General features: G+C 34.8%; 1 protein-coding gene across 1 annotated transcript in view; it reads right to left on the bottom strand.

Annotated features, from left to right (window-relative positions):
• The window catches only part of TMEM135 (transmembrane protein 135), a 242,098-nt gene that overhangs the window by 190,618 nt on the left and 31,911 nt on the right, over positions 1–19,569 (bottom strand). Inside the window, exon 4 of the mRNA XM_046016049.1 lies at positions 5,335–5,368. Coding sequence (XP_045872005.1) covers positions 5,335–5,368 — 34 coding nt within the window. The remainder of the gene's footprint in view (positions 1–5,334; positions 5,369–19,569) is intronic.

Here is a 19,569-nt window from a genome sequence, read left to right as displayed (position 1 = left end):
GGGCACCTGGGTGGCTCAGTGGGTTAAAGCCTCTGACTTCAGCTCAGGTCATGATCCCAGGGTCCTGAGATCGAGCCCCGCATCTGGCTCTCTGCTCAGCGGGGGGCCTGCTTCCTCCTCTCTGCCTGCCTCTCTGCCTACTTGTGATCTCTGTCTGTCAAATAAATAAATAAAATCTTAAAAAAAAAAAGAAAGAAAGAAAAAGAAAGAGAAACACAAAACAAAGGAGCACAAGACAAAATTCTCTCCTCAAGTAACAAAAATTCTACCTTAAGCAGCTTATATACAGTGAGGAGAAAAAAACAACAAATAAAACAATTTCAGTGCTTATCAATGCCACAAAACAAGATAAAATTACGAGTTACAGAGTAGAATGGTGAGGGCAAGTTGTTTAACTATGATAGTAAGAAAGGGCTTTCTCACCAGGTGACAATGGGTCATCTAGGTAAGGAGGAGATGCTAGCCAAGAAATTTAGGGAAATAGATTTCCAAGCAAAAAGAAAAGCAAATGTTAGCGCTGTAAAAGAATAAGCTTCAAGTGTTCAAGTGTTCAAGAGACAGAAAGAAAGCCAGTGTAAAGAATGAGAAGAAAAAGTAGAAGTCAGAGCCTTGTAAGCCAGAGTAAGGCATTTGAATTCTATTTGGTGTCTAGTGGGAAGGGAAGGTTTTTCTGAGTTTTAAGCAGAAAATCAACATGCTGTAATCTATATTTACAACGACTCTCACTTCCACATATGGAAGAGAAATAACAGGAAGACAAGAGTGGAAAAATGCAAACAAGAGATGTTAGGGCTCGGACTACAGTTATAACTGGAGGTGGCGGGTCACTTTAAGATCCAGAATATATTTTAGAAGTGGAATAAGATTTCCTACTGGATTGAAGTGAGAGTATAAAGAGAAGAAAAGAGTGAGAGCTCTAAGTTTCTGGCCTGAGCAACTGGAAGGATGGATGATGTCATATGCTCCAGAGGGAAGGCTTAGGGGAGCAATTTGAGAAAGGGTGCTTATAATCGTTTTTTTAACTTAATACTTTCAGTTTCTTTCTTTCAAGTTCACCTGTCAAATTTCTCCAACTAGTTTACAATCCATTTTGTATTTCTTTTGTATCCTCATGTGCCCAGCACAATACTGATATATAAGTAGCTGCTAAATCTAATTAAATTCAAGTGGCCTTACAAGAAAACATATGAATCAACATTTTCAAACCTTATGTTTAAAAAATCAAATACAGATGTTTTAATCAAGGACACTGCATGTTTAAAATTAAAACACAAATGCTAGAAGTGGGCCTACTAAATATATATTTACAATTTTAAAACACATGCACTGTTGAATGCTTGGTTGCATAAATGAAATTGCAGAGAAAAGTTTTCAAAAGGACCTATATAGAAAGATTTTTAAATGTCATAAACTATAAATTAAACTAAACATAAATGAACTACACCTAACATCACATTTTAAACAACTGTTAGCAGTATATGATGAACTGTGAAAGACTGGGACCTTGTCATTGTCACAACAAACATAATAAAGGGAAATCTTATCAATGCAAACTTTTATGTGTTCTCTTTTAAATAAAACTGTGGCAAAGTTGAATCTAAGCAGCTGGTGTTCTTGTTGTAATTAGTTTTAGTTCATTAGCCCCAAGAAAACATCTCCATCATTTTAGAGCCGTATCTTTGGCAGAAGCTAGAGAAAACATTTAATTCTTTACACCTTGTCTATACTTTTCATATATTTTGCCCTTTAACAACTAATTCTCTATCAATTCTAAAAAGCTAAAAAAAAAAAAAAACTATGCTATTTTTAAAATTGTACACTTCTCCTTCCAAAATTGCTAACAAACACATAACAAGAAACCATTCTCAGATGGCTAGTAAGTCGATTGTCTTAAGTTTGTAATTCTTAAAACTGCTAACTAATCCTTAAGGCTAAAAACTACTAATCTAATAACTGAGACTTGCCAGGGCTTACTAACAGATATCACAGGTAATAAGAGTAACTGTAAGATAAGATAAGATACTTTGATAATAACAAAGGCACTAACAGAAATGCCCTTTATTGGGCACCTGGGTGGCTCAGTTTATTAAGCGACTGCCTTCTGCTGGGGTCATAATCCTGGAGTCCCAGGATCCGTCCCACATGGGGCTTCCAGCTCCATGGGGAGTCTGCTTCTCCCTCTGACCTTCTCCCCTCTCATGCTCTCTCTCACTCACTCTCTCTCTCTCAAATAAATAAATAAATAAATCTTTAAAAAAAAGAAAGAAATGACCTTTATTTAGAGTATGACTCTTCACCTGTTCTCTATAACACTAACACAAACACACTAGCAAAAGGTAAACTCAAAATTGGATAGTAGAAACACTAGACTGTTTCCTGCTTTGAGACAACTATCAACATATTCCCCTCCCAAGTAAAGCAGAAGGTCCCTCAGAAACAGAAACCATATAACCTTGCTTATTTTAATGACTCCAATTGCACTTACAGTGTCTAACACAGTAGATGCTCAACAGTTCTTATCCTTTTTTGGCTCCTAAACCTTGACCCCAGCTTGGCAATCCTTGGAAAGGTAAGAATTTTGTCCCATGGTCACCAATGACATGTCTCAAAGATAGAGCTGCCTCCAAGCTCCCTCCTTTCTTTAAGGTTCAAGTCCCATGTAATTCATAAAACTTTCTGATTGCTCCTGCCCAAAGCTAACTTCCTTTTCTAAAGTTTAAAAGACTGTACTGTCTTATCACATATTTGACATGAATGTACTATCTTGTACTATTAATTACCTATTCATTTTAAATTCAGATCTAGATATACCTGTACCCTCAACAAAATTAATTTTGAGGACAGAATAATGGCTTATATTTGTGTCCCAATACATCAAAAGTGCTGTGCATGCAGTAAATATTTACTAATAAAAATTACAATAAAGATAATATGAAGCCAGTTCTGCATATTCTTCTAGCTTGTACTCATTCAAAGGCAGTCAACGCCTTTGAAATCTTCTGGTCAAAATGACTAAGAACAGGTAACTATCGTAGCCAAAAAAAACAAGATGATATTGTTAGTATCCAAATAGTTATTATTTTGTTATCTCCGAACATTTTGAGGGGGGCTGTGTATATATATATACATATGAAACCAACCCATTATCACGAAGGTATAACAAGAAGTGGAAAGGTAAGAGTACAACCTCCAAAAAATGATTATTTAATGGCATGAGCAATAAAACTATACAGCACAGTAACAAAAGATGTCACAAAATAGTATGTCCCCAATTTTTGAAAAAGGGTATATAATGTGTAATGTGAATGTGCAACTATGTCCATGCATTTATGTATACACACTGGAGGAGAAGGAAGGAAATAAAAAACACTAAACTGGTAATAATTACTACATGGTAAAAATACAGATGAGTTTTACGTTGTTTTTTAATGCTCTTCTGTCCTTTCCAAATCAGAAATACATACCTAATACAATAACTAATTTTAAAATAAAAGCTCCTAACATTTCAAAATATTGTTGTTGTTATAAGCCAACAACTTAGTCTAGTAAGCAATACAATCAAGTGATAGAACAAAGTTATTTCTTAAAGCTGAATTCAGTCTCTCTGAAAATATTTAAATCTTTACCTATCCTGCACCAACTACTCTCCTACTAAAGAAACAGTTTTATAGTAATAGTATAAATAAAAGGCTCTATTTAGATAAAGAAAATCAAGCTTATTAGGTTATCACTGGTGCCCAGAATATAATATGTATAAGTTCATGTTCCTTTAAACATGGTCAAAGTCTGTTTAAAAGGCCTACAATCTCATTAAAATTTTGTAGTTAATGATAAAAAAAAATCCTTAATAAAAGATCAAAGTTAAGTTTTGATTCCTGTCATAAAAGAAAGGTTCTCTATCTTAACTACGGTAAATACATCAATATAATTTTGATACTACTATAATTTTGTAAGGTATTACTACTAGGGAAAACGGAGGGTATATGAGATCTCTTTAGTATTTCTTACAGCTGCATATAAAGCTATGTATGATTCCTTCAACTAAAGGCTTATTCTTAAAAAATACAATATATTAATATATTAAGAGCAATCTCCAACATTGATTATATCAAACAAAGTCAAAGATCATTTCTCCAGGAATTAACAACCTAAACAAGGCAACACACACAAAAAAAGGTTGTGAAACTTTACTTAGAATTTAAAGGTAAGTATTTAAATACAGATTGTATTTGTGTATTAAAGTATATACTATGTGGTAGTATAGAAAAGCATGTTCATGGTTAAAGAAAAAAAAAAACACATTAAAACTCAAATCCATTCTAGCATGCAGGAGAAATAGTTCTCTAAGTTTCTTGAAAAGTGAGAAAGAAGAGCAATACCCACAATAGGTTGGTGTCACTATTATGGTTCTCACAATGTGCTATAATCTATATTCCAGTCCTTTCCAAACATTATTATTTCTACTGTGACTTCTTCACTAGGCAGCAAACTCCCTAAGTATAAGAACCATCTCCATCCTATCTATCAGCAGACAGCATGGTAACGAACATATGATAAATGCAGAGCAAAAATTAAATATTTTATACCTGAAATGAATATTTAAATAGAACTTTGAACTATTTTCCCTTGTTAGAGAATTCAAGAACTCCTCAGATAAATAAATAATTTTTTCTTAGCTGAATTTTTCAATCTTGCCTATTAATTCTATTAAGCAACTTTAGATTTTTTCATATAAATGTTTTTAAATAATGAACTTAGCAATGAAAATTATATAATCTTGATTATATAGTTACCATAAAGAATATTAGACTAGACAACACTGATTTCATTCTTATAAACTTTGAAATTTAGAAGACCCACTAATTATGTTACTAAATATACTCAGTTTGGAGATGGGACCAATGTTCTAATGTCCAAGAATAATGACAACACAAAAGCTCATCCTTAAATCATTTTCCCATAAGAAATGGCAAGAGAAGCAGAGTATGAAATGAAATTAAAGATACAGAGAAAGAGACAGAGATATATATCCTATCAAAGATGAAGATCTATGCTTAAAGAAAAGAATAGCCATGAAGGGCAAAGGGCAATGAATCACTTTCCTCCTGAAATAAATGGAAATAAGTCAGATATCATAGGAATAAATAGATGGCATCAAGGCTCTTTTAAACATTTAAGACTATCCTTCAAAACAGAGACAGAAGATCTTCTGAAATTTCAGTAGCTTGCTTTCCCTTTTTTTTTTTTTTAAGGCAACTTGATTTAAAAAAGAAAGATAAAAAAAGTACATGGGAAAACTTCAAAAGCAACAACAACAACAAAGGAATTACTTACCAAATTGGCCATATAAATTGTGAGCAGCCCTCTCCTGCAAATAATTTTAAAAAGAGTTAGATTAAGCATCACTTTGACTTAATAATCACTTTATCATTTTTTTAGAAATCAAAACGATTATCAGGAGTTGAGAAAAAGGACAGATTATACTGAACTTAGCTTTCAGTACCCTAACAACTGGATCTAAATAGATTCTACAAGTTATTCTGTTCAGTGCTCATTAAACATTCTATTTTGGGGCGCCTGGGTGGCTCAGTGGGTTAAGCTGCTGCCTTCGGCTCAGGTCATGATCTCAGGGTCCTGGGATCGAGTCCCGCATCCGGCTCTCTGCTCAGCAGCGAGCCTGCTTCCCTCTCTCTCTGCCTGCCTCTCTGTCTACTTGTGATCTCTCTCTGTCAAATAAATAAATTAAATCTTAAAAAAAAAAAAAAAAAAATTCTATTTTGGTGGTCATTAATTGAAATAATTTAAAATTATTATTGCCTTATAATTATTAACTAGATTTACTGTAATGATCATTTCACAATATACACCATTATTGAATGATTATATCTTTATTATATATATCTTTATTATAAATTATATCCATATCTATATTATAAATTAATTATATCTTTATTTTAAAAATTACTATTATCATTATGAATTAATAGAGGAGTATAATTTGCCATTATACATTTACGCTACAGAATTCTAAATTTAATAAAGAACCCTAAAGAATTCATCTTGCCAAAAGGTCATGGTCAAGGCCAAAACAATGCACATTTATGGCAAAAAAAAAAAAAAAAAAATCAGGTCTTCTATTTATTTCACACACAGTACAACTGTTTAGTAGATGTCCTTACAAATCATACTAAACCACATTGGTTTTAACTTCATTGTTAAGTGAGAAGTTAGGCACTAAATAAACTTTCTAATGCCAAAAGACAAACGAACGTTCAAGAAACAGTCACTTTTGGGAAAAACTACGCACTTATCAAACTTATTTTATTTAATCACTTCATCTAACTTATATTGCATGTAAGACCATGAATAAAGCACATCCTATTCTTTAGGAAAGAAGTCTTCAATGTTTTAAGAGTTTAAGGGCAGAGTTAAAATAAATGTTGATGGGGCACCTGGGTGGCTCAGTCAGTTAGGTGTCTGTCTTCAGCTCAGGCCATGATCCTGGAGTCCTAGAGATCAAGCCTCACATGGGGCTCCCTGCTCAGTGGGGAGTCTGCTTCTCCCTCTCCTACCGTCCTCCCTCCACCACTCTCTCTCACTTAAAAAAAAAAAATTGTTTAAATAAACTTTGAAAATTATAAAAACTTATTTGGAGTTTCAATTTTGAACATTTCTAGTACTTAAAAAAAAAACTTGTAAATAAAACAAGTACCAATATCAAATCATTTTCACTTAAATTTCATGCCAGGTCTTCATATCAACATTGTCAATGAAATCCTGAAGTCAGATCCAGTCATATATAATCTGGATTGTTCACTATTTAAAATGGTTTAATAAGATTTCTAATATCACTAAAGCCACATGGAGGCCATACAATCTAACTGAACAACTGAAGCTCAAAAACCAGGGTTTCATTTAACTTTAATTCTCTGGTACTCTGTAATTTAATTTTGTCATTAAAATGAGGGAATAAGGGGCACCTGGGTGGCTCAATAGGTTAAGCTTCTGCCTTCAGCTCAGGTCATGATCCCAGGGTCCTGGGACAGAACCCCCGCATCTGGCTTGCTCAGCAGGGAGCCTACTTCTCCCTCCACCTGCCGCTCCCCCTGCTATGCTCTCTCTCACTGTCTTTCTCTGTGTGTGAAATAAATAAATAAAATCTTTTTTAAAAAATTAAACTAGGGAACAAGACTAGTTACCTAACTTACATTTTAAACATAAAAACTATTCAAGGAAAAAAAAACACACATTTATCACCAACATATAAACATAATGTTGGGCCTACTCTGGTTGAAAGGGGTAAGGAGATCTAGGCGAACTCATGGAACCAAACCCTGCAGGCAACGACTCTGCTCAGCAGGTCCTAACACACCTTAGTAAAAAACAGAATTCTTTTCTTTTTTTTCCATTTTATTTTATTTCTTTTCAGTGTTCCAAAATTCATTGTTTACACACCACACCCAGTGCTCCATGCAGTACGTGCCCACCACCAGGCTCACCCATACCCCCAACACCCCACCTTTCCCAAACCCTCAGTTTGTTTCTGAGAGTCCACAGTCTCTCATGGTTTGTCTCTTCCTCCTATTTCCCCCATCTCACTTCTCCTCTCCATCTCCCAATGTCCTCCAAAAACAGCAGAATTCTAGCGCTCCTCTAAAAAGGAATTTTAAAATCAATGATAAGATGATCTCAATAGCTTTCTTCTCTATGATTTGTACAAATGAACTGAAATTGTTCTTACTCATCTTCACTGATCTTACCAGTTCCTACCTAATACTAAACCAAAAATGTTCTACTAGTACTTATTTTAAGTAAATTAAATAAAGAAAAATTAGGGTAACATCAACATCCAAGAGTCACACATACACAGAAAACTTAAATCCTTCTCAAGTGATACCTATTCTTACCAAAAGCTGTTTACATATGAAGAAAAAAATCAACACACTTAATCACAAAACCAAAACCGAAGTGTCTCTCCAATTTCAGTGGCAGTGCTAACTATATATTTCCTATGAAGTAAACTAATGTATTTGTTCCACTAATCTATTTCCATCTCTAAAATTCAACAAATTATCAACCTGATACTATTAATGTTTATCTTTAACTACCAGGCAAAGATTAGATTATCTTGTTTACCTTCACATTTCACACACCTACAATAGTACCTGGCATCTAATAGGCATTAAAGAAATGGTTATGGAATTACTAGAGGAAGTGTTACTAGGAACTTAGCCCTGTAAAAAGGAACAGACAAGAGACATATAGTATATATAGAAATATAATCACAGAAGACAGCCAGTAAACAGGATCAATTGATCAGCAAGCAAAGATGTGATCAGATTATTTTACATATGCATAAAATTTAATAATCTATAAAGTATAATCAATACTTGAAATCAGAGTTTATCCTCTCAATAGTCCTATGCAGTGTAGACATTATTACCCTTACTCTACTGAAAACTGAGAATCAGAAAAGTGTTTGCCTTACAAATACAAAAGTAGCAAAGATAAGTTGGGATCAGAAGTCAGCTCCATGTTCTTTCCAAAGCACTGCTTCTAAGACAGAAAATCTGTCCCTAACTTTCCTTTAAATTCTGCAATGACTTGTTTAATACAATATCCTAACAAGCTTCTGTGCTCTGAGAGTAAGTAAAGCCCTGACACAATCCTACTACTGGGAAAAAGCAGAGGATGTATTGTTAATAAATTACATCCTATCCTTGTTTCTAGTTCCAATTTACTGTTCTCAAATAATAAGGAAGAGCACCTCCTTCCCAGCTTTCTCTGAATTCCAACCCAGAACTAAGAGCCTCAAGAATGAACAAACAGTATCTGAGAAAGGGAGGACGGGCTGTATTACAAAGCAGACTCTTCTTGGCAGGTTTCCCTGGGGTGATGTCTTGAACCTCAGCTCCAATGTCAATTTGGGAGGTGCAGAATAAATGCCATTTTATTATTTACCACTTGACTATCGCTAGCCAAGATCTGAAGACCAACAGGTCACTCCCTTCTTGGTTGAGTAAATACTCTCTGGAAACCAAGTTACCTATTAAAACACTGCTACATCGGTGATGGGGAAGGAGGAGGTGCCAATAAGAACAGAAGGTGGCCTAGGCCTAACTAGGAAAGGCTAGCGCCAAGAAGAACAATAGCTTTTTAAATTTCACAGGAGATTGTGATACACAAATACTCCCATTCTCAGAATCACTGGATCCAGGGAGAGTGAAGGTGAGCTCAGTGAGCCACAAATAAATTTTTTTTTTAAAAAATATGGGAAGGGGTGAAGCTCTTCAACTTGCATGCAAAATTTAAGGGGCTGTGCACAGCAAGGGGTACTATCTAAAAAAGTCTTAACACTGTTTAAGAACTCTGTGTAATAAGAGTAATACTATTCTCACAGGAAAACATTAAAATAATTAAATTTTCTTAATACCTCAGTAGAGTAAAAGGTATCCATTCTCACACTCTGCTGAAATTCTAAATTTTATTACCTTCTAACAACATTATTGTATCTAATTAGATGGGCAATGTTTTTTCTTTTTCTGGAAACATTAATGTATATATTCTTTGGCTAACCTTCTGAAACTTTTGAACAACACTGTATATAACACATTTCATAACTAAGGTTATTAGGGACTATAGCAGGCATGGTATAACTTCTAAATTCTAAATGTTGGTATATTCTTTCTCTGTCTCTCTCTCTCCCTCTCTACAAATATGTTTTATGTTCTACAAAAAAGGGGAAATTACAGATTAAAGAAAATCAAAGTGGAATGTTGTTAATACCTGTAATGGCTTACTAAGAGATACTATTTAATCATCTCAGAAAGTCTTTCAAGATAGAATAAATTTTCATCTGCCAGAATATTTTAGAACAGTATAAAAATCCTGCCTTAAAGTACAGGAACAGATAAAATATGAGCAAGACTTCATAATCATATACTGTTATATACAGCAAATAAAACAGAGTAAACTTTTCAGAAGCCTACAAGGTAATTTAAATTTTCTTCCTGTGAAGATAACACGACACTGACACGTGACGATGTCAAAAATTTACAAACCAAATTCATGGTGTTTAATTCACACATTATAGAATTCATTCATTCTGATCATGTCTGCCTAGGAGTTTCATAACAACAACAGTATAATTTAACAATTCAACCCATGAGTATGTTTAGAATAAATATGCAATTTTTGACACTTTAATACATGCTCATGTTTGAGCACCCCACAGTTTCAACTTATCTAAACTAATACTAAATATCAAAGCAAATTCCATAGCAATTCTACAAAACAAAATCCATCAGAACAACTTTCTGAACCACAAAGCACTTCCTAGAAAAAGAAAGAGAAGACTAGTTCTTAACAGCCCACCTAGGGACAAACTAGATGTTACCAGTGCTTCCTGCTGAGTTACTATGATCACAGTTCTTTGTGGCACAAATTTTTTAAGCAACCCTGGAAACAACTTCAAAGTTTTCTCAGAATCCCACAGTCATACCATTAAGATTTAAGTAAACTGCCCTCTTACAAGGTGTCAGGAACTAGCTGGCAAAGCATGCCTAATTCTATAATGGGAAGGAGTGAGGGAGACCGGGAAGGGAAGGATGGATGGATGGATGGGTTGAAGAGAAGGAGGAAAAAGTAGGAAGGAAAAAAAAGCTAACCCAGTATAGATGACGACGTCCTTATGAAGATTAGACAGATCATTACTTACGTCTCTGAATCTACACGCGTGCATCACGTATGTGTGGATATGTGTCTAGTCACTGTACGTTCTCATCATTAAATGCTTTGGAAAAACTGATTACACAATTGAGTACAAAATATATAATCTTTGAGTAAAAATTTCATTATTAAATAAGGCTTTATAGATTTAAAATTAGAACTAGCACTACTTGCTAATTTGAAAAAAAATACTGCTAATCTTTCATATTCTGTAATGTCCATTCTATTACTGGTTTTATTAACTATGAACTGTATGAATATCACAATGGACAACTTAAATGTTGCCGTTTCCTACCTACTACCCTCAGACTTCTTATTCTGGGTTTTTAACATTCTAATCTTCTCACATAGTGTCAATGACCACCTTTAAGAAGAAAACCCAATTTTTTTTATGACTAGTACTACACTTCTCCTGAAGCTAAACTCACACTCAAGGCTGCCTACTGGCTTGTCTCCACCAACATATCATTGATTTTCTTTATTAATTAAAGGCATAATCATATATTCCTTTTCCTTAAAGTAAAAGCTGTAATATTAATAAACTTCACATTGGGCACTAGCTATAATAATTTTAATATACACATAACTTCAACTTCTGTAAGTTACATATAATCTTTAAGGGATTTTGATATCTAATGGAATCTTAATAAAAATTTGTGGTAAGCACAAAAACTTTTTTGAAGCAAATAGGCTATTAACTTTTGTACAATTTCAGATAAACACAGAATAGACTTAGTAATATTTTTAAATAAGATACACTATAAAACAACTTGTAAAAAAACTAAGCAAAAAGGTTTGCTTTCCTATGTTTTAAGGTTAATTCCAAAAAAATTTTTTTTTTAATCTGCTCTTTAGAAAAATAAGTCACTACCTTCTGGATGATACTAGAAGACTAAAATTTAAAGTTTTTAATTAGATCCTAAAGTAGGATTGTGGTTGCTATACATATACACACACAACCCTCTCCACCCGCAAAAAATAACTAGCAACCTATATCCAGGTATTAACGGCATCACCTAATAAACAACAGAACTAAATCAACACGTACTACAAAGGGTTCGACTCCTTAACAATCACATCAAGAAAAGAATCAATTTTTCTTCAGCAACCAAGTGATAATCCTTATTAAAAAGCTACACTTAAATTTTTGATTAGGTTAAACAACTCCAATTACTATTCAGAACAGATCATAATGTATAACCACCTACAAATTTTCTGTGAATATCTAAGATCTATGGATAAAACACTACTGCAATAGTTCACTTAAAAGAAATGAAAGCAGAACACTTTAAAATAAAAAGTTCACTACCAAAAGTAAAAAGAGAACAGGAAATAAACTAGTAACTAAAATCCAAGTTATCACCTCACCTCCAAGAAACCTCTTTGTGCCTTAAAAAGTTATAGCTCTTGCTATCAGTAGCACAATTTTACTTTGGTGTTACTGTATTTAAACACATGTTTATCTTCAAAGAAATGTTTGATTTTTTTAACTAAAATTCTAAAAAAATAAGACCTAAACTAATGTATCAAGAGAAAAGAATTGAGCCCTCAACAACACACGCATATATATAAATCAGTATATGACATATACATAAATTAGTTACAAATCCATGGAGAAAGTATGGACAATGAAATCCCTGGTATAAGAGAAAGTGACTACTTGCCAGCCAAAAAAAAAAAAAGCTGGGGAGGGGGGATGGTACAAGTAAAAGAGATCCTATGGCAAGCAGCCTCTAATATGGACCTAAACATGTTTCCATGTTTTACAAGGTGATGGAAGTATTAACACTAAGAAGCTCTAAAGTTAAAGATCTCTATTGTATTCCTTAGAGTAAGCACTAAAGAAAGAAAAACAAAAAAGTACTAGAAAACAGACTGAAAAAAAATGTCTTCTTCCAGTTTCCAGTTTCTGTGCAAGGAGCTCAGAAGTCAACACTGAGTCCTAACATTAAAAAGCTGAGGAAGCTGGAAACTCAACAATTCTTCTTAGATCCATACAGAAGCAAGGTCACCCTGCAAACTATTGCCCACAAAACTGAAAAGATGATAGGCAGATACAGAGAATCAGAGTTTACCAGAGCAGAAACCAGCTGAAACTTCAAAGGGAATGAGAGCCAGGACAGGAAAACCTAAACTGATTTTTCTGTCACTAGGAGGCTCAGTGGGACAAGTCTGAGAGGGAAAAATTCCAGGGGGACCCAGTCATAGGGGGACCCTCACACCCTTATGAGTTTTACCTCTGGGAGTTAAACTAAGGTCCCACAGTAAATATCAGAGGGAAAGCCCTTTGCGCTTCTAAGCAGGGGGAGACAAAAAGGAACCATTCTGAAATAAGCCACTGTCAGTTCTTAACAAGGTCTGCCTTTGGTAGAAGCTGGCTAACCAGAGCCTAACCTAGTAGGGTATGATGAGAGCTTAACTGACTTGGGGAAGGGAAATACCCAACTCCAGCCAGCTTCAGAATTCCACATGGAAGAAAGCGAAATACCCAACTCCAGCACACGCTAACTCTAAGAGGAAAAGAAAACCTGAGAAATACTTGTGAAGTTCATAGTCCAGAGACAGAGGCTCACTCAAAGACTGAGGTCTAACCACAGTACTTTAGAACAGTTTCTCCCCCCTCCCCCCCCCCCACTTCACCACCACATTACTAAAGACCTATTCCACCAATTCCTTTTACCTGGCACATCATGTCTGGCTATCACAAAAAAAATTACAAGGCACACCAAAATGCAAAAAAAAAACACAATTTGAAGAGACAGAGTAAGCATCAAAACTAGACACGGCAGAGATATTGGAATTATCAGACCATAAATTTAAAACTAACACAATGACTAATACTCTAAGGATCCTAATGGATAAAGTAGATAATAGCATGTAGGAACAGATAAGCAAGGTAAGCAGAGAGATGAAAATCCTAGGAACCACAAAGAAAGGAACTACAGCAGAAAAGAAGAATGCCTTTGGCGTAATCACAAGCAGACTGGACACAGCTGAGGAAAGAATCTCTGAGCTAGAGGATGTTTCACAAGAATCCTTGAAAACTATAAAACAAAAAGAACAGACAGGGGGGCGGGGGGGGGGGAATACAGAATATCCAATGCCTGTGTAACAACTACAAAAGGTTTAACATACACATAATGGAAACAGCTGAAGGAGAAGAAAGAGAGAATGAAACAGAAGAAATAGTCAAAGCAATCATGACTGAGAATTTTCTGACAGATATGTCAGACATATCAAGAAAGCTCAGAAAATACCAAGCAGGATAAATGCCCCCCCTCCCAAAAAAAAGCAACACCTAGGAATATCTTACTAAAACTACAGAAAATCAAATATAAAGAAAAACCCTGAAAGAATCCAGAGGAGAAAACCACCTTACCTATAGAGGAACAAAGGTAATTGCATCCAAATTCTCCTGAGAAACCATTCAAACAAGAGAGTGGAGTGAAATACTTAGTTGAGAGAAAAAAAAAACCACCAACCTAGAATAACCCTGAGAAATTGTACTTCAAAAGTGAAAGACAAAGATTTGACCATACAAAAATTGAGAATCCTCATTGCCAGTGGGTCTGCTCTGCAAGAAATGTGAAATGTTCTCTAAGAGAAAGAAAACAATACAGATCAGAAACTCGTGTACATAAAGAAAGGTATAACATTAAAGAAAAAATAAGTGAAGGTAAAATAATTTATTTTTCTTATTCTTACTTGCTCTAACAGATAACAGTTCATTCAAAATAATAATGCAACAACATAATAAAAGCAACAATGTAATTGTGCTGATGTGTGTATGTATATATATGTGTGTATGTATATGTATATATATATATATATGGTGTGTGTGGGTGTGTGTGTGTTGTCATTGCTACTGTAAGGGACAATGAAGGGGTATAGTGAAAGTAGACTAGGATTAACTGTAAATGTATACTACAAAATTATGGCAACAACTAAAAAGTTTAAAAAAAAAAAAGTATAACTGATATACCAAGAAAGGAGAGAAAACAGAACCACATAAAATATTCAGCAAAAAGCAGAATAAGAGTAGAAGATACAAAATTAAAACAAAGGGAAAAAAGATAAAACAGTAATGAATATAGTAAATATTAATCCAAGTATATCAATAGTCATTTTTTTTTTAAGATTTTATTTATTTATTTGACACAGAGAGATCACAAGTAGGCAGAGAGGCAGGCAGAGAGAGAGAGGAGGAAGCAGGGTCCCTGCGGAGCAGAGAGCCTGATGCGGGGCTCGATCCTAGGACCCTGAGATCATGACCTGAGCCGAAGGCAGCAGCTTAATCCACTGAGCCACCCAGGCGCCCCCCTCAATAGTCATTTTGAACATCAACAGTCCACACCAATTAAAACAGAGATTATCAGAGTTGATCAAAAACATGACCCAACTACATGTTTTCTACAAGAAATCCCTATAAAGACACCTGCAGATTAAAATAAAAAAGAACATGAAGAAATGCCCTGCAACATATACCATCAAGGAAATATAAATTAAAACAATGAGATCCCACCCCACATTTATTAAAATGGCCTGAATACAGACCACTGACAACACTTAAATGCTGGCGAGGAGGTGGAGCCATAGGAATTCTCGTTCATTGCTGGACGGTATGCAAACTGATACAGCCACTTTGGATAACTGTTTGGCGGTTTCTTATAAAATTAAACATACTCTTAATATATGATACAGCAATCATACCTCTTGTAATTACCCAAAAAGGCTGAAAACATATCCACACAGAAACCCATGCATGGATATTTATCAGTTTTACTCATAACTGCCAGAACTTGGAAGCAACAAGATGTCCTTCAGTAGGGCAGAAAACAGCTCCTGGTGTATCAAGACAGTGGAATATTATTCAGCACTAAAAAGAAACAACCTATCAAGCCATGTACAGGCAAGGACAAAACTTAAAGGTATATTACTAAGTAAAAGAAGCCAATCTGAAAAGCTTACATACTGTATGATGTTAACTATATGACAGTCTGCAAAAAGTAATACTGTAAGACAGTAAAAAGATGACTAGTTACCAGGGGCTAAAGGGAGAGTGGGATGAATAGCCAAGCACTGAGGATTCTCTGGACTGTGAAATTACTCTGCATGATACTGTAATGATCAAGACATGACAATGTAAAAACTGGTGACTATGAAAAAGGGCCATAGTCTAGCTGACAATACTGTCAATTGCCCGGTTTGATATTATAATACAGTTACATAAGATGCTATCATTGGGGGAAAACTGGGTTAAGGTTTCAAGTAGATCTATGTACTATTTGTGTAATTTTTCATGACTCTATAATCATGTCAAAGCAAAAAGACAGTGACAAACATAATAAAAATAACATAAAATAATAAGGCAGAATTAAACCAAATATATATCAGTTGTATAAATAAATGTATATGGGCTGAACTTACATACCAAAATAAAATTATTTTTTCAGATTGGCTCTCCAAATATAACCCAAGTTTACATGGCATATGAGAGAGACACATCAAGTGTTTCAGGAAGATAAAGACATACTAGGCAAATGCAAGCAAGAAGAAAAAAAAGGTAACCAAAAATTTGGAATTCAAGCCAAAATACATTAAATGAGGGGCACCTGGGTGGCTCAGTGGGTTAAGCCTCTGCCTTCGGCTCAGGTCATGATCTCAGGGTCCTGGGATCGAGCCCCGCATTGGGCTCTCTGCTCAGCGGGGAGCCTGCTTCTCCCTTTCTCTCTCTGCCTGCCTCTCTGCCTACTTGTGATCTTTCTCTGTCGAATAAATAAGTAAAATCTTAAAAAAAAAAAAATACATTAAATGAAATAAAGAACATGCTTTTTAATGCTAGAAACTGCACCTCAAATTAAAGATACAACCTAAAACCATACCCGATATCACAGATCTTATGGCTGTCTGTCAACCTTTGAACTCCCAATAAAAGACAATGTACTTTTTTTTTCAAATGTTCAAAAAAAGGCATAAAGATTGAGCATAAATTCAGCCATGAGGAAAACCTTATTAAGTTCCATACAGAGAAAATACATGAAAACATTCTCAGATAAGAATGAAATAAAACTGGAAATTAGCAACAAAGGGGACATTCCATCTTCTTTTTTATGATTTTATTTATTTATTTATTTAACAGACAAAGATTACAAGTAGGCAGAGAGGCAGGCAGAGAGAGAGGAGGAAAGCAGGCTCTCCACTGAGCAGAGAGCCCGATGCGGGGCTTGATCCCGGCTCTCTGGGATCATGACCTGAGCTGAAGGCAGAGGTTCCAACCCACTGAGCCACCCAGGTGCCCCATACTAAATAATTCTTACATTAAAAGAGAAATATAAACTAAAATTACAGAATTTCTAGAAAATGAGGATAATGAAAGTATTATATATCAGAACCTATTGGATATAAATAAAGCACTTATCAAAAGAAAATTCTGCCTTAAATACTTGTATCAATAAAACTTAAAGAATGAAAAGAAATGAGCAACAAATGAAAAGGTTTCTAAAAAAAAAAAGGCAAATTAATCAAAAGAAGGTAGAAGGAAGGGGAAAAAAATAAAAACAAGAATTAAGAAACCAAAAATCAAAAGTAATAAATGAGATGATTTATTGGAAAAAAAATCAACAAAATTACTAGTTAATCAAAAAGGGAAATGCCACAATCACACAAAATAAATATAACAAATTGAAAATATGAAATTCAATCAAATCATAAGACCACTCTGTACAACTCCATGTAAATATAAAAATCTTTATAAAATAAATACTTTCTGGGAAATAGAACTTTCTAGCTATCAGAGAAAATTACTGAACCTCTTTAGTGAGTGAGCTTCAAGTTTAAACAGATCAATTCCATAGAGGACACTGACAACTTTTTCTAAGAACTACCATTCCCAGAAGAGTCACCACGCCCAGGTTTTACAGAGAAATGGACCAAATACTCAAAAGTCCCGAAAATTCATTACGACTTAACCCACCCCAGAGCAAGAAAAAAAGAAGGAAAACTTCTGAACTATTTTATGAAGTAAATGACACTCAAACCTGATAAAGAATATACAGAGACACACACTCGAACACATGACTAACCAGTCCTCAAATCATGGTATCATGATCAACTCAGGTTCACTCCAGCAAAGACAAGACTGTGGAATGTCAAGAAATCCATTCAGCTCATTCCCTCAAAATAACAGGTTTACGGAAAAGATCTGGTGATTACCACTTTAATCATATATTCAAACTTGGAACTACTTAGAAATACGGACCTCCTGACAGCCTCAGCATCATCTAGGAAGTATATGCTTACCAAGAGTGTTTAAGCTTAATATAATCAAGTCCTCAGACCCAACTTCAGTTTACAGGAAATACACAAGTTAAGTGAACCAATCAAACAATTCCATGAGGAAAAAATTCAGACAAAACCAGGAAAGTTTTACACATAACATAACTGACCTGGTCACATCAATAAATCAATGCCATGTGGGGAAAGTGGGGAGATTAAGCTAGATTAAAAGAAAATAAGGAAACATAACACCATACTAGAGTGTGGTTCAAAAAAACAGGATAAAAGCATTTTAGGACACTATGGACTAGATGGTATTAGGGAATGACAATTCTCTTACATGTGATAATAGTTTTGTAATTACACAGAAAAATATTCTTATTTTAAAATATGCATGCTGAAGTATGTAGGAGTAAAGTGTCACGATGTTTAAAATGGTTCACACACCACCACACAACCACACATACATGTACATAATCACTTACAAATAAACAAAAATAACAACATGTTAACAACTGTTGACTCTAGGTGGTTATACAGGTGTTCAATTTCAACATTTTCTGTTGAAAAGTAGGCAAATAACTTCAAAATGCTCTTATTACTCAAGAGCTAAAAATAAATCGGAGCAAACTTGGTTTGAAGCATTTTTAAAGCTTCACGTATTAAGTTACATATTTTGAAATCGATTTTCTAAAACAGGTGTTCACATTTTTAAATGAATCAGGAAGTTAACAATAATCAGTAGAATAACTCTCACTCCCGATAGGCAAAAACCAATAATAACAGTTAACATGTAACATTTACTATATGTCAAGCACTGTTCTGAGCACTTTTACATACAGTAGTTCCTTTAACTGTCTGGATAGCCATGTGACTAGATTATCACTATCTCCATTTTCAGGTAGGGAATAAGCCATAACACAGTAAGTGACAGAACCGGCTGCCCCAGCCAGAAAATACAGCTCCAGAATCCACACTTCTCTTTTTTTTTTTTTTTTTTTAAGATTTTATTTATTTATTTGATGGACAGAGATCACAAGTAGGCAGAGGCAGGCAGAGAGAGAGGGGGAAGCAGGCTCCCCGCTGAGCAGAGAGCCAGATGAGGGGCTTGATCCCAGAACCCTGGGACCAGGACCTGAGTCCAAGGCAGAGGCTTTAACCCACTGAGCCACCCAGGCACCTCTGGAATCCACACTCTTAATATGGGATAGTATTCTATACTGTACTCTTAGGAGACAGAACCTATGTTTCTGGCAATACTGACTTGATGATGCTGGGGCAATAATATCCCTTGATTTTAGTAATATTAATAATCTAATCATATTATGATACAAGCACAGAACCAAAAGTTTAGACCCCAAAAATTTAGATACCATTACATTACTTAAACAAGAAGGCATTAAAAGTGACCTCAGGTGGTTTAACTAAATACTTGGTTATCGGACAAGATCTATCTACACTCTTACTACGGGATCAGTGATTATAATGAACATCTTCATAAACTGGATGATGACTCGATCTTGGTTAATATATGACCCCTTGATTAAAACATGACCCCATCTTGAC

This window comes from Meles meles, chromosome 8 (assembly GCF_922984935.1).
Source record: "Meles meles chromosome 8, mMelMel3.1 paternal haplotype, whole genome shotgun sequence".
NCBI lineage: Eukaryota > Metazoa > Chordata > Mammalia > Carnivora > Mustelidae > Meles > Meles meles.
The sequence above is the reverse complement of the archived record's forward strand: the minus strand, read 5'-3'. Positions and strand labels throughout refer to the sequence as shown.